At 41.4% G+C, this 17,550-nt stretch overlaps 1 protein-coding gene across 1 annotated transcript in view; it reads right to left on the minus strand.

The window, feature by feature from the left end:
* Positions 1–17,550, minus strand: part of ctnnd2a (catenin (cadherin-associated protein), delta 2a) — a 192,811-nt gene that overhangs the window by 82,020 nt on the left and 93,241 nt on the right. The window contains exon 12 of the mRNA XM_034560079.1: positions 10,460–10,760. Within this exon, the coding sequence (XP_034415970.1) occupies positions 10,460–10,760 (301 nt within the window). The remainder of the gene's footprint in view (positions 1–10,459; positions 10,761–17,550) is intronic.

Here is a 17,550-nt window from a genome sequence, read left to right on the forward strand (position 1 = left end):
ACAGAGCAATGCCTGTTTGACAGCTCTGTGACAGCAAGAAAACAATGAAGCCAAAAATAATTTGCTCAATGTACTTTCATTGAGAACACTGAGGTTTACTGTATATTGTGTAATAAACCTTGGCTAATACTCCTTCTCCTCAGCAATACAGTTAATTCTGACAGAATTAAATGCAACATGGCACAGAATTGGCAGAAAGATTTGCCCACAATATTAGTCTAAAGTAAATATGAGGTCTGTGGTTCATGAGAAACACACACACACACACACACACGCACACACACACGTACGCAACACACACCTTCATCACCAACAACATTGTCTGATGTCTCATATGCCTGCCCTGCATCTATTCTTCAATTCTCCATTCTCTCTCTCCCTGCCATAATTATACCAAGTTGAGGGCTTTTGTAGAATCTCAGTCAGAATGAAGCACGTGTCTGGCTGACAGGGCGACCTTGATTGATATTATGAGGTGGAAGACAGAAACGCACGGTCAGATGCAAACATACACAAATAACTATTGTCAGCATGGTGAGTAGAGCCTGAGGGATCACCTCAAACCCTGCAGCAAAAAAGGGATAGAAACATTAATAGAGAGAGAGAGAGAAAGAGAGATAATGGATGTGTGGAATGGATTAAAAAAGAGGAGAAGAATAGATGCAAGGCTGCTTTAATAGATGCAAAAGACAACAAGGGGAAAGCGTGGGAGAACTGTGTGTTTAGACGGAGAGCGAGGGAGAAAACACAGTGGGTGCAGAATGAATGCCTACACCTCCCATCCCATCATCACTGTCGCGCCTTCTCTACCTGCAGAAGTGGGATGGAGAGATGGAGAGAGACGAAGCAATGGATGCAGAACAGAGGAGTGTTTCTAAATTGAGTCAACACCCCTAGGATGCATGAGATACATTCCGTTATGACTGCAGATCACAAGAGTTTCCCGGGATGAAAATAAATAATGTGCGCTCCACTTTTCACACGGTAGATAGCTGTGTCTCGCCACATAGTACACAACTATTTTGGGGATTCTTGACAATGACTACCATCAGCACTGTCATAATATTATATTATTTAACCAATGTGGATTCAGTGGGCATGAATGCTTCTCCAGCAAAGCCCTAATCCACACTCACACAATCGGATCTGGTGGACACTGAGCAGCCTGAATGCAGCAGTTGAGAGGTTAAGGGCCTTCCTCAAGACCACAACAGTGGTGAGTGGCCAGGAGGGAGGAGCCATTTCATCTCCCTATCAAGACTTGTGTTGACAGTCTGGAGATCGAAGCGATGACCTTCCAGTCACAAGCCCGTGATCTTGTAATTTTGAATATAGTTTATGGAGTTTTTCTTACAACAGATGTGTTGCCCCTCTCCATTGCACTACAGCATTGGCAGTAACTCTGCTATTAAAAGGGCCTCACTGGAGAATGCACGTGTTACATGTGTCAAAATGGGATTTTAATATCTGAGCCAAGAGAAAGGAAGGCAAAAGGAGAGCAGCAACGTACAACAAAAGCATGTCACTGATAGAAACTACGTTGCTGTGACGTGGGAACAAATAGCATGCTTATCCTCCCTAGCCCACCTATATTTAGCATGTCAAATAGAAAACAGACAAATATTAAAAACAATATTGTTTTTTAGTTTCTGTGCGCATATGTATTGTGTGAGATGTTATGTGAGTGTTTTATCTTAGGAAGCACACTTCCACAGGGGTGTATTGTGAGATGATTGTACAATGCAGGCGCTTCTGTACCTCTGCAGCTGGCGGATACCGACATGGCAGCATGACTAAATGTGATCACCAAGGAAATTACTATAATCATAATTTAAAATGAGTACAACAACCACAACAAACTTTCATTGGTTTGCCTTTGCAGCAGTTACTGTTTGATTTAGGAAACTTGTTTCTCTCTTTCCACATGTCAAACTGCCTTCTCCTAATTTTAGCTTTATTTAATTTCTCTGGATATAATTTAGTCCTGATGGGTCCAATAACAAGCATTCAAAAGGTCAAGATTCCTCTCCTGTACATGATATATACAACCCACTGACCTTCACATCTGCAGCCGCATGGAAGATTGAGCCTTGCGCAAAGATAACAGTGGCATGCAAGATGTACAACTACTTGACATTAATGCCTGTGGTGGATGTTAATAAAAGAGGTAATTAAAGAGAAGATACATTTCTCTGAGTGCAAAGTCGATAGTGTTGAGCTCATGCAAGACTTCACTGAAGTCCAAGGGGAAAATAAAACTTAGTATCTCTGTCTCATGAGGGTAGTTATAATGTGCTATACATGTTCTGTAAGCATTCATGTTAGATGTAGCCTATTCTGACCCTGAGTGGTACCCAGAGATCCACAAAGAGAAACTGGAATATGAATTCCTCATACAGATAGAGTGCTGAAAAACATTTTTGTTCTGAAGCCAATCATTTGATAAGAAATGCTTTGAAAAGTTATTTAGCAAACAAATCAACAAGACCTTTATTGTGCCTAAATAATAACACAAATGTTGAAATACTCCACAGTGAAATAGTACTTCAATAGTATTTCTTATTGTAAAAACACATCAAAAAAAATCTTTTCCAGTAAGAGTAAGTACAAAATATATTAAAAATAAATTTGGATACATGTTATCAAGATAGATTATCAGTCTACCATTCTGTTATAATTTATATGTATGGTAATAGGTGTGCTCCCAGTGTACCATTCAGTCAGTAGAGTATGGTTAAGCAGGGTTGTTCTCAAGTGTGTGCTAAGGGAGAGGCGAGGTGAAGTAAGGCGTGGGGAGGAGAAAAGATATACTGTAATTCTGCTGGTGTGACATTTTCCCTTAATCCCTCCCAAATGCCGCCAGTGTCATGAGACTGAGCGGCAGTGGGAGGAGGGGATGGAAACCATCTATCCCTGTACTTTTGAGTGTGAATTGGCTGAGAAAAAATCCAATAGCAACCTATTTTCAGACCCTATAGATAAGCTCTCGCACTGAATAGGTGCATTTGCATGTGTGTGTCTGTTCCCGTGTATTGGTGTGAAAAGGTTTGATGGATGTTAATTGAAGAAATGTTCGTGGCAGAAATTACCATAAAAAACAATAATGCAATGATTGGATCAAAAGAACATGACAGATTAATTAACGGCTGCACACGTCAGTGTGCACACACACACAATGAGGAAATGTCCTTCAACCACTGAAACTGCGAAAACAGAAAATAATTGCATGCTTTCTATTCTGATTTATCTCTGCCTGACAGCAAAGTATCCTCTAATTGTTGGCCTTTACCTTTGAGTATGTTTGAATCATGTGCAACTTGTTTCCATGTACCTACATAATATTAATGTCTGTACAAGTGTGTATGTGTTGTTTCTCTCAACCCCCTATCTGTCTGTCTCTCTTTGGTCCATCATTCGATCTCATATTTAGGATGAAGCTTACTGTAGCAGAGAAGAAGGCAGACACGCAGGGTTGTTATCATCCCAAGGTCACACACACATGCACACACGCACAAACAGATAGGCCACCCCAGAAAAGGAAAATAACTACAATGGGCAATTTACCCAGAACAGGCAGGGATGATGGCCAGGGCACAGATACACACACACACACACACACACACACACACACACACACACACACACACACACACCACACACACACAGCTGTGCCTGAGGGCCAAGGTTCTGGCAATGCATCATTACCCTCCCTTGGAGGTGATTCCATATCCCAGCATGCATTTCTCATGTGGAGAGGAAATTACCCCTGGGCCGTGCTGAGAGCCAATAGAGTATGTCCTCTCTCCTCTATCTGTCTCTCCTGCTTCCTTCCTCCCTCTTTCTTCAAATCCCTTGCTCCCTCAGTGACTGTGCCTCACACCCTTACTGCGCCCCCTCCCTTGCTCCCCCCCCCCCTGAGTCATCCAGTTACTAACCCATTGTTTCATCTTTCTTTACCTTCCTCTCATTGCCACTTCATTTGTTTCCCTCCTTCTCTTTTTCTGTTTCATGACAAAGGACAACAAGGTCTGACTGGCACCCTCCATTTCTGTGCCCTTCCCTCACTTTGTCTTCTCGTCAAGCAGTTGATCTTGGTGAGGTTAAACATCAGAGTTACCCGTCTATGACCCTTAATTACCTCCCCAAATGGTACAGACTGTACAAAACCTTTCAGTTATCTTCCAGAGTGTATCTTTTATTAACTTTTCATTAACTAAAGATCCATATACAAGCAACATAAATAAATACTACTATTAACAAAACAAGACATGTTTAAAAAAAAAATCTGAGTCAACAGGAAGCTGCTACATTATGACAAGTCCCATAGCATGCTGATGAAAAATGCTAATTTTCAAAATAAATGCAGTGATGATCCATTGCCAAAGCAATGTGCAATCCTCTGGTTTGGTTACATTATTTGAAATGTACCTGTAAAAAGACAAATAAGCCAACTTTGTCACTACAGTGTAGTTAGAACAAGCAGCAGCAGCAGCAGCAGCAGCAGCAGCAGCATCAGCAGCTGTGTAACAGTAGGAGAGATTGTCCCACACTCTGTCCCTCTCCATGGTGCTGAAACGCTACAACCCAATGGAGCTTTGAGTCTCTGTCCATGGTGCTGAAACATTCTCTCTCCCCACAAGCACTCACAAGCATCAGGATAAATGTACATACATGGCTGCATTTCAACACTATTTCACTTTTATTTTTACCATGGCATCATTTCATTACTAAATATTATGAATCAGAATATACCAATACAAGCCAGAATGAGCCATGGCTAAACTAAGCAATCTAAATGTTTGTATGTATTGAGTACACATAATGGGCCACACACTAATGAATGCATCTCATGGTTATTAGCATGCTTGCTATGGAAAACCATATACATGAATGAAATGTTGCTAAAACATCAAACTGGGAAGCTCATTAAATATGTAAATGTAGCAATCTGAAACATAGTTTCATGATACTAATAAAGCACTTCTTTGTCATAAAACAAGCTACAAACCATATTCAAACTGTATATGTTGTGCCACTACAAGCAGTGTCATATGTTGACAGACAGTGGTGAAACATCTGTGGAGGGAGCAGAGAAGAAGCACAACATGAATGCAAGATGAAGGTAGTGTCTGTGACCAAGCTAAACAAACAGTTAAGTACTGACCATCAAGAGCACCACTGAATGAGGAGAACACTTTTACATTCAGAAGGTTGGACCTGTTCAACTGCCACAACTGTAAACACAGCAGAGCAGAGAACGACTCTACTTAAAGCCAAAGAAACATAATCTGTGTCCAGTGTACACAATAGAAATCCCCAGGAGCATCGTACGGTAAACTGTTTTACTGTTGATGTGAGTGCGCCTTACTTTCACTTAAGTGAGTGAGGGATTTCCTGTCTGAATATAATCCCATGGTCAAGACCTACCGCACAGGCACACACCCACAAGCACACACAAGCACACACAAACACACACATAAACACACACATAAATACACACACACACACACACACATCCACAGGCTGCCAGTGCCTCAATTTCCATCTAAAGTAGGTAGCCCATCTGTAGAGTCATACATAAACCATATGTATCCAACACACAGAGCAATGCACTTGTGCAAACAGACAACGGTTTACAAGAGGGGAATACAAGCCGCCACGCTTCTCTCTCACACGCACGTGCATATAAATAAACATAAACACAAGTCCCCAACTGCCTCTCTGCTTCTTAAGGACAAGCACATACAGTACATGGACACGTCATAGTCCTTTAGACTGTGTGACACCTGCAATGCATCAGCCCTATGCTGTCACATATGAATGCATGCACATACACGTGTGTGCTAATAACCACACACACACACACACACCCACACACAAACACACATAGCGTCTCCGCCGCCCTGCCTTTGACACTGCCTTGGAGGCACAAACACACACACTCTCATCCCATTCACAGACTCACACATGCAAACACTCCTACAAACAGAGTCACCGCTGACCATTGCAGATTGTCCATAAATAGAGCGGTGTTTGGGCTGTGAGCCAACAGACACAGTCAATAAATAGCGAGCTGTGACAATGACATGTCAAACCAGATGACATCATATCAAGGTAGTGTAAATAGCAACCTCCTGTCAGCGGCTCTATTGCATCTACACATAATGGGGGCACAGGGGGCATCAGTAAAACTACAACCACTATTGCTGAGAGAATACATGTTGGACTTGTGGAGATGGTGTAAATGAGGCGAGTTTGATTTATCTTATCTCAGTGTGTCCACGTTTCAGGCTGATTGAGTGTCTGGTGAGATAAGACAAGCAATCCTCATTTCTGCAACGCTGAATTCTCCTCACTGACTGTAAATACTCGTTCACGATGTGTTTCGCTTTCTAACTGGCTTCCTAACCTCCTGTATGCTTTGTAACAATAACCAGTGGCCCCTCCTCCCTGGGCAAATGTTCATCTCTCTCCACTCCCGTCCTACTCTCAAACACCTATAATGCCTATGCATCGATCCCTCAAGGTGTGTCTCCATTATTCAATAAACAAATGTCTCTCTGTGCTGTTCCTCCCTCACTTTAACAGTATCCCAATTCCCTTCATTTGTTGTTTTTCTTTTCCTTCATTATTGTTTTTTGCTTTCCCTTCTCACCCTCCCTACTTTTATTGCTTCCATGTGCTCAACATGTTCTTCTTCATCTTGCTCTCTACATTGTTTTTTAGGATTAAATTTAAGAAGGAAATTTATGCAAAATGAGCCTAAAAGAAAACACATAAACAAAACAATGATGGGTAACACCTATCTATACATTACGCTCTGCCTTTCTCCACACTCCTGGCCATTTGTTCTTCTACATATTCACCTTTCTCCATCTTGATGTTCATCTACCTCAATTTGTTCTACATAATGCCACTCATCCCTTTATGTCCCGCCCTCTTTTCTCCATGTGCCTCCTTTCTCCCCTCATTCCCTCCTATTCTGCTGTGTTCACCTACCTTCCTTTGGCTTCATCTTCACAACTCCCTCTGCCTTCCCCTTATCTATATCTTATCACACACTTTTTACTCCCATCCATTAGCAGTTATTGAGTTTTTCCTTTGTGTCGCTTTCGTCACCTCCGCTCAATCGTGCTCTCTCTTCTTCAACTGTAATGGCCCCTAAACATGTTACTAGCTGGCATGCATACACACACACACACACACACACACACACACGCACACGCACACGCACACGCACAGACACAGACACAGACACAGACACAGACACAGACACACACACACACACACACACACACACACACACATTAGCCATAGAGCTGTCTGCTGAGTTGGGAATAAATACAGTCTTCTCACAAACACACTACACACTTACACAGACATTAAACACACACAGACATGGCCTCTGCCCTTACTCAGAGTGTTCTTTGTACATAATTGATGCTAACTCATTTCGCACTTCATGTAAGCTCAGCTAAGTCCAATTATAGCAAGAGAAATAGTGAAGCTTGAGTAGGAGGTGCAAAATGTAACAGATAGTTCAAATGCAATGGTACGAAGAGTTGAGGATTATATCTGTCTATTGATATCCATCCATATCCAATTAAATCTACTATATATATACTATATTAATGTCACCAATTGAATACCCCTCTGCTCACGTGTACCTTTAAACCAGAAACGTGAGCCGTCGAGTGCAAAACTGTGGTAAGGTGAGAAGAGCTATTGTATCTCAAAGGGACCTTTCTGGTAAAATAAAAGAATACAGACATTGCAGATTTCATTAGGAGCCCAATATTAACTGATACTTAGACATTTAAGTGTAGATGTGAATTGTCCCTTTGAAGCTGTAGTCAGAACGATGTGGGCATATGTACAGGAATACAGTTTTGCGGGACTGGAATACAAAAAAGCAGTGTTGCTAATAAATTCACTTTTTTTTAATTCTCTTTTTTATGGACTTATGCTACCTATTGTTGTAAATGACTTGGAGTTCATCATGGCTGGCCTAAATTAATAAAAGTAAACAACACGCTGACTCTCAAAAATCACATGCATGCAACACACAAAGGAGCTCTTAAATATTGGAACCATGTACAATTTGGTTCAAGCTTCAACATGAAGCTTGAACCAGGATCTGCAGTGTATGCACAGCCTCAGTTTTATGAAAAATATCTAAACTTAAACCTGCTGTGGCTCTATAGTGGCTCTATTGTAAATAGCATACACATGGTTTAATCTCCACCCAATGAAAATGTATGACTACATGTTGTGTTGATGTGTCTTCACATCAATAATTTCTCCATTTACGATAAATAATATATTAACAACATGTGTATCAGGTGTGTGATGTGAATGTTAACTATAAAAACCCAGAAGGATATTACATCAATATTAGACTGTTACCGAGACTGCCGTTCCATATTTTAATGAACCAGAAACAATTAAAAAGGTTGATAAAACTCCATAGAAATTATATGCAATGTAAAAACAGTCTCCCGCTGAGACTAAACTGGAGCAATTCATGTTTAAATGTTTTCTCTGCCTTTGTTCAAGCAGACTAGACAGTAAAGGTAGCAACGATTTAAAAGCTGTCATCCTTAATGTAGAATAATACATCGATGTCCTCAGGAGTATTAATAATAAATGTGCATCAACATTCCAGGTTCTCTGCTGTGCATGACATTGTCTAATGTCCTTATGTTGTCCGCTTTATTATCACCATAATCTTCCTCCCTATATCTGTTTTCATACCCATACCCAGACATCAGTGTGTGCACTACATGTGTGTACGTTTGAAATTACTTTTTTTTTTAAATCTTGGTGACCTGTGCTCCCTCCTTGTGCGTTTAGTCTTCAACATGTGTCTTTGATGAACTTATTTCTATCTTATGTTGCAACTGTTTTTTTTGTTGCTGTGCTTTTATCACAAAACTGTCCGGTGTATTGTAGTCTACAGAAAACAGAACATCATACTGCTTTGCCTCTTGCTGAATTCAAGAGTTGTTGTGTATGCAAACATCACAGTGCAGGAAACAAACAACAACAGTGCAGACAATAAAGGCTTCACAAACTTGTTGTGAATATGAAGGGATACTTCTTTTCACTATGAAGGGGGGGGAAATTAAAAATAAGTTGAGCCAGTCCATCTGATTACATTCATAATAAACCGTCACGCCCTAATTATCAGATCCTTTATACAACTTGAAGTATCTTGAGGATTATATGTTCATCTGTGCACATGTCATTCAGTAACTCTCTCTTTCTTTGCTGTAGTTTTAAATAATTCTCTCCCATCCTCTCTCTCGTATGCTGTCTTCCATCTCTTTCACTGTCTCTCTCACCCGTGCTCTCTCTCTCTGTCTCCCTCTCCTGTGAATGACAGCTGTTGCTAAGACTTGATCCATGCAGGTCTCAGTCCCTCTCACGCTGTAATTAAAGGAATTATACATCAAGAATCCTGTGAAATATATATATATATATATAAAGAACGTGGGGAAAGTGAGCTCTGCTTAATTGCTGAGAGGAGAGGATGGAAGTGATCACAGCCCACACAGACCCTTTTACACACATTGTGAAACTGAGGGAGGCGAAATGGAGCTTCTAAAGCAACTGGTGTGTGACACTCTATTTCATTAAGTAGTTTTTTTTCCCATTGCAAACAGGGCTGGTGCAAAAATAAAATAAGCCGAGTCGCGCAGCAAAAGAAGTTGAGAATGGCAAAATCTTTTATGGAATGTGACATTATTCGCCATCACACTGAGTGGGTCTATAAAATATAAAGCAAGATATATTCCAGGCCAATTCCTCCGTAATGTAAACGTGGTAATTCAGCTGTTTACTTAAAATGAGGTGGACAATAATTATGAACTTTTGAGAGTTGTATCTGTATCTGATAAGCTTCCAAACCCGAGAATCTATGAGTCTAAACAGCCTTTCTGAATTGTATTTCATTGTAACACCAGAACCTGAAGCAACAAGGATCCATCCACACAGCCCCCTACATCATTTTAATGTACTGCTGTTTTCAGCCTTGAAAGAAACTGGTGGAGTGTGGGGTTGTGTGAGTACTGTAGTATCTGTAGCTGTTATAGCCACCACACAAGTTGTTTATATGCATACTGTATACAGCTATCAATATTAGTGAGTACCCCTTCTGTACCTGTTGGAGCAGGACAACTTTATTATCATCTAATACTGGAATATTGATGTGTGTATATATGCCAGTAAGTGTGTGTGTGTGTGTGTGTGTGTGTGTGTGTGTGTGTGTATGCGTGTCTGTGCGTGTGTGTGCGTGTGTGTTATGAAAATGGTTCTAACAGACAAACATTTGGTATGTAAAGGTTAGGGTTAGGGTTAATGAGAGGCTTCAGGGAATTAATGTAAGTCCACATACTGTGTTCCAGTGGATCCCATGAAACACACACACACACACACACACACACACCTTTCATCCTACCTGGGGTCTTTCTGAATCGAGTCGATGGAAGGTGAGCGCTGCAGGCTGCCTTCAGGCGGCAGGGCTGGTCCAGACTTGCTGTAGGGGGATTCCACCACTGAGGGGCAGTACTGCAGGGTGCGATAGGGGTCCGCCACATAGGGGTCTGAGCCATACACGTCTCCGCCACCTCCGCTTGAGGTGTAGCCTGGTCCCACTGTGGCGTAGTTGTTGGTCCCGCCACGGCTGTAGTTACCTGTCCCTGTGCTGTGACTTCCTGTGCGCTGCAAAGGGGTGGAGTCGACACCAGGGGAGGAGGGAGCTATGGTGGGAAAGTAGGGACAGAGGACATAACTTAGGACCTGGTCATGGGCACGCTGGGTAAAGTCTGCAGTGCAGAGGAAGGTACAGAATGAGAACCGGGTAGGACGAGAGGAAAAGGCAAAAGGAAGAGGAGAGGAGAGGAGAGGAAGATGGGAAAAGACAAACATGTCTCCATATGGATGGACAAATATTGGCCACATGCCCAGGATTAACAACAAGGACCAATGTTCAACAGAGGGAAGGATTGAAGAGAGAAAAAGACAAAAGTAGACAAAAGTTTTGTCGGCAAGAGTTTGAGATCAATTTTAATGACTGCTGAAATCAATTTATACGACAAAAACTAGCTGAACATATAAATATAAACTTTAAAAAAGCGATGCAATTTTCTTTTTTTTTTTTTTTACAAATAATGATAAATAAGTTCAATATAATTGTTGATGCTAGATTGATTGAGACAAACTACTCCTACTGTGAGGTACCTAGTCTCATAAAAATAACCCCGTTAAACAACAGTTTCCACTGGGGGTTTGTAAACAATGTTAGTTTGTCACTCTAATGACTCATTAGCCTGCCATTCGCAATGAAAAATGGGAACTTTGCTCATAAGTCTATTTGCAGGTAGCTAGAGGACGATTGCAAAAACTTTTTCCCTCACTTTGAGACATCTGCCTGGTGAGCAATAAGGACACAAAAATACATAAAATTAAAAAGAAAAGTAAAACACAAAGCTATCTCCTTAAGTGTGAGTTTGTAATTGAATGGGGATTTGCTTGGGGGATGTAAGCAGCCTGCAGGGGCACTGTAGCTGTCACCTTCCCTCCCCGCCGCGTCGGAGCGGTGGATCGTGATATATCAAAGTGTTAATGTGTGTCTGGGGGGCTTGTTTCTCTGGCTGTAAAAACACTGAGACACACGGCGTCATCTGTCATTAGAACCAAGGTATATGTGAACAGATAATACACATGTACACACATGCAAAACCACCATCAATGTGTTCTTCAGAGACTGTGTGATAAATCACAGAGCCTTGAAATCAATATGTGGCCCTGTGTTTAAGCCTCCTCTCACAAAGAGAGAGAGCCTTTAAAACGATGTCTGGGTGGGCAAGTGCACACAAAATATACTCAACAAAGAAACACACACATTCGCACGTTATATAAAGTCACTGTACGCAAAAATAACAAAAGGATGGTTGTGTGAATGTGAGCATTCAAGGTTGCTCTTTAACTGTGTCTTAAGTGGTGGTATTTACTTGACCTTCATAACCCTCTTACACACTTCTGATCTGTCCAACCTATTTGGTGCATCTTTAACGATCATCTTTCAAAGCTCATATTTAAATTCTTCTCACCGAGTCTGGTAAACTCCCTTAGTCGAGACCACCAGGGGCACAAGGAACCTTTCGGATGATGTAACGACATTAGCATATTTTCCTAACTCTAAAATCTGGTTCTAAAATGTTTTTCTTTACCAGCCAGATAGGGAAAAAATGTAACTTTGACACTGTGCCCTTAAAATGCCCATGAGGCTAAAGGCCGTGTGAGCTCTTCTATTGATGCCCACACAGATTGAAAGAATTAGGCAGAGAAACAATAAGAGATGCTGGGACAAGAGAGAAACAGTTGAGAGATGAGGGATGAAGCTGCAGCCAAAGCAGAGGGAAGAATTAGTGGCATACAGTGGTGTAGAACAGGGTATGGGAGGGTAATGAAGCACAGTTACTCCAATCAGCAGCCAATCCCACTCTTTTCTGTACTCTTTGAATGATGTCTGTGGTGTGTCTGTCCTTCAGAACGTCTAATTAGTCGCCAGGGCTTTAGGCTAACACCACCAGTCAGTGTGCGCTCACCGAGACACTTGACACCCATATAGGATGAACCTCAGAGCCAAAGGGGGGAGAACAGTGAAAAGAGAGAAGAAAAACATTTAAGAAATAGCTTGTCAAATTATTTTTATAGCTGGATGATGGATGTCTTAAGTTCCAAGCTGAAAAAAAGAAAGGAAACAAGAAAGAAATCACAAACGACAGAGAAAGATGGTAGTGAACATGAAGACAGAGAAATCCACCAATAATTGTCCTGCCAAATTACTGTTTTAGTCTGTTCTTTTGTTTTCACATTCTCTTGCTTTGCTCAGCTTCCCTGCACCTCTTTATGCATTCTGTTTCCTTCTTCACTCGATCTTTGTGTCTGCTCTCCCTTTCTTCTCCTTCTACCTCAAGGAAATGGAGAGCTGCTGAATTTATCATTTGCTCTGTTAATGGTGTGTTCTGACTGATGACTTGACCTTTTGGGGCCAACATTGCCAGGCAGAAATCAGCATGTGGGTGCCTGTTTATGCATGCATGTGTGTAATGGTGTATGTATTCCTTGTGTGTGTGTGTCGGCATGTCGACACACTGTGTCAGGCCGGGATTGAAGTTTAAGATTATAATCAAACCACATTTAGGTTAAAATATCACAAGACAATTTAAAAGTTGAGGTTCAGTTTTCTTGAAAAAACACAGAAATGAATGCTCTTTATTTAGTAAGGTAATCATAGGTGTGTGTATGAGAGTGAGCAGATGTGTCTTTCATGAATTAAAAGACCATCATGAGGCACTGTGCCATCTCATAAAATATGAAACAAATCATGAAATGTGCCGACACACACATGCACGCTCCGATAACACCTATCACACCTAAAGCTCTGGTGGCGTGAAATTGTGTTGGGAGAAGAAAGTATAAGGGCGGGTGTGTCTTTGTATTCCCTTGCTTCGGCGTAGAGTAAACAAATCGCGGCTGTGCTCCTGCTGGCAGATTAGCGACTGGAAAGGAAAGTCTATTAGTCATTTGACACAGTGGTACCTCTGCAATTAGCCGAGCTGAGGGGCCGGCTAGCTAGAATCGGGATTTACTTTTTTCTTTGGGCTGCTGAGACAAGGGTGCCCCAGCTGAATGTACAAGAGATGGAGGAAAAGCGGAAGGAGGGAAAGAGAGATAGGGAGAAAGAAAGGAAAAACTAGAGAGAGATCAAACCATCAGTCGCACTTTCCATAACCATCCTCCCTTCTCATTCTTTCATCTTGTGCCTCCATTTTCTTCAACCCTACTCGGTTCCTGTCACTCCCTATTCTCCATCGCTCCCTTGCCCTTTTCTCCTCTCTTTCCTCCTCTAGACATATCCCTCCATCCAACTTTTTTTTACTCAGCCATCCCCTCTGAAACCGTCCCTTTCAATCCCTCTTTTGCTGTAGTTCTCTCCCTCTCCATCATTCACTCATTTTGTGTCCACCCCCCTCCCCCTTTTCTTCCCTAACACCCTTCCGTCTCTCTATCTCTCTGCCTCTATTGTGGTTGTAGTAGACTATGTGATCAGAGCTGAGGACATGTCCTTTCTCTCGACACGCTTCAGCGCTCAGCACGATTACACAAAACCCCTCACAGTCTCTATCCCTCTCACATAGGCACACTCGCACGGGCACGCACAAGCGCACAAACACAGATTTCTAAATATGTAAGTGATTGACATGGACTAAACATGCGTGCCTGTAACACCTCTAATGCTTTAAGGTCATACAACAGCATGCAAACACAACCTCGCCTACAGCAGCTACGGGCGAAGCAACCATGTGCCTGCGCACACACAAAAACACACACTGCTTGAATGTGGAGAGAGTAAGGATTAGTTTCTCCCTCTGTTTATCCCTGGGAGATCCTCCTGGCCAACACACAGCTCTTGATGTTCCTGAGCTGGAAGCACTGGAGGACACACACACACACACGCACGCATGCACGCACCCTATTGCACTTTCAGTATTAAGTATACAGCGTTTTACAGCGTGGGAGCTGTAGGACACTTGGCTTTATGAGTCAAGGTGCCATGTCTTTCTCTGAGCATGCCACTTAGACACAGCATGGGACCCAGGCCAATGTCTGCTGCTAAATGTTCATGCTGCGGAAGGACAATGGTGAAAGTCATAAAAAGTCCAACCGAAGGAAGGTCCATTTGGATATATATATATATATATATATATATATATATATATATATATATATATATACATATATACACATTAGTTGTGCTTGCAGTTATCTATCTTCAAACTAAAAATGCTTAAGAAATACATTTCAGGTAATTACCGTAATAATTTAGCTATTTATATGTTTTTTTCATATTGCATTTGTTTCATATCTTCACTCAGTACCTCTTTGTCGAAAATATAACATTTTTAATTACCTTGTTTTTTATAGATGTTAAACAAGTTAACTTGCCTTGTCGCTAGCCCCTATTTCAATGTCACCAGGTATTTTGCATGTTATTATGTTTAATTGCTGTATGGCATGATGCCAATATTTGAGAACAATATCCTAGACACACCAATCAGATGCATCATAGTAACTGCACAAAAGGATCACAGTTATAAGAAACATGGTGGCTCAGTTGTTAGCACTGTAACCTAATGGCAAAGGATTGGAATATGTGAGCTTGGGCCTTTCTGTATAGACTTTGCATTTTCCTTGCATTCATGTGGATTTATTTCGTTCTTTCTTTCTTTTTTCGACCCACAGTCCAAAGAGATGCAAGTGAGGTGGACTGGACACTCTTTATCACCCCGGTGCTAAAAATAAGAAAATTAAATGTGAACTTCCTCCCCTGTCCGTTACCTGCCTCTCGCCTACTGTGTACTGAAGTCTACTGCAGCCCCCCTCAACCCTGATCAAGATAAGACAGATGCATTTCACACTTGACTTGAACATGACTCACTGAGTAGCACATTTGAGTTTGATTCAGTCTAAATAATATAGTGACAGTGACATGTTTTTTGAAAAACAGGGCTAAAGGATTGTTGATGTTAAAGATATCATCCATGATATTTAGATGCATTCATGTTGCAATAGGCAAGAGTGGGGAGACAAAGCGCAGCCAATACAATACAATAAGCAATGTATACAATGATAAACTCTGTATCAATCAATGTATGAAACACGGTTTGAACAGCAGATATGAAGGTTTCGTTTCATTTGCTAAAGACAGTAATTGCTGCTTTTGTGCTCACTTCCAATGTATCGGTGTGATCTCTGAGGACACAAACAAATGAATGCGTCTTTCTCCAGTTATGAATTCATTACTGCTGATAAAACAGAGAATATGCTAATCATGTAAACTGAGATAGCATGGGACGCAAGTAGAATGTGCTTATGTGTGCACGTTTCTGTGCACGATTTGCTTGATTTGATATCAACAGTATTAGAGGACACTGGCGTGTGTGTGTGTGTGTGTTCACTTCTTCCACACAGAAGGAGGGTGGTGCGGGGTGACTAGCACCAACTTCACTTAAACTTACATTTATGAAGTGCCATATGTTTTCACAAGGGAACTCATTTTTGCTGATCTGTAGAGTAAGTCAGATGCTTTGAGCTGGTAATTAAAGCTTTCTGAGGCTTCAGCAAAAACTCACTGTAAATACTGTACAAGTTTAAGCCACAACATCAGTAACCTGGATTAAACTTAGAAATTGAGTTGTTGTCCACTAACACACCACAAAGTACAGGTCATAGTTGCATTGCCTGTCACAGTTCAGTCCTTCTGTTAGAAAGCAGACTACAGCAGAGAAAAATCTCATTCATATACAAATCAATATACAGAGGAATAAATCAATTTCCATTTCCTTCCACCCCTCCTTCCTTAGTTCCCTTTCCTTTACTCGTTCCCTTTTTTTTCAAGCTGATCTGAACTAAATTAAGATGAGTCATATACTTAACCAGCTGGGATTTTTTCACAGTGGACTAAACACATACTGGTGTTACTGCTGGTGTTTCAAAGACAGTAGGTTCGTGGAAGGATCAGCAGGATCAGGGGCCAAGCTGAAATTGATCCTGGACAAACAAATCTAATCTAACCTGGCGACAGAAAGACCCTGGTGAGTGACTCACTGAAGTTCCCTACTAACTGATAACAAACTGGTGATTTAGGTCTACTGAGACTGGTCACTTCACCGTGCCACTCGTTCTGCCCTAATGCGCCAATTTGCAGTATTACAAACTGGGTGTCTGTGGTGACATTTCATGAAACAATCAAAAGTGGGGATGATATATTGTTATTAGATAATATATTAGTTATATTAGATCTCTGGGAAGTAAGATCTTAATATACCTGCAATAAAGGAGTTGTGCCACATAGGCGAGAGGAACGGGAATGAGACGCAGATCTTTGAGATTATAAAGACTCCATCAACTATATCATGCGTATATAAACAAAAAATAATTAATATCACAAATCCCATTTGGACACCGGAGAACATGTGCCTGAACTTTTCCTGGCTACTGGTCAGAAGAAGCTCAAGAACTGCATCCCCTCTCCCGTCATCTTCGTCTTTACCTCCTCTCTTGGGCTTGTTTTCTTTCTCTCTCTCATCTCTCTCCTTCATCACGCTCTCTGCTCTGTCCCCCTCATTAGGATGTCAGATGTCATTACAGAAGGAAAACAGCAGATTTAAAGGGGAAAGCAGAGTGGTTTAACGGTTTGATACAAAGCCTTCCTCATATTTCATCTTCTCCTTCTTAATGTGCATGCGCACTGTAGGTGTGCACATTCACGCTGGCAAAAGGAGCCGGTTTTAAAGAGCTTCAATTTCAAGCAAAAATAATCCTGCTATGGTTTCGAGAAACATAACGCACACACACACACCCCCTTGCACTTGCGTAAATTGAACCCTTGTCCTAGGAACTGCATGGATTTAATTGCAGTTAAGTGTGTGTTCACATATGTTGTGATTCTTGCAACAGCATAGCCTTTACTGTATTTCT

This window comes from Cyclopterus lumpus, chromosome 20 (assembly GCF_009769545.1).
Source record: "Cyclopterus lumpus isolate fCycLum1 chromosome 20, fCycLum1.pri, whole genome shotgun sequence".
Classification (NCBI taxonomy): Eukaryota; Metazoa; Chordata; class Actinopteri; order Perciformes; family Cyclopteridae; genus Cyclopterus; species Cyclopterus lumpus.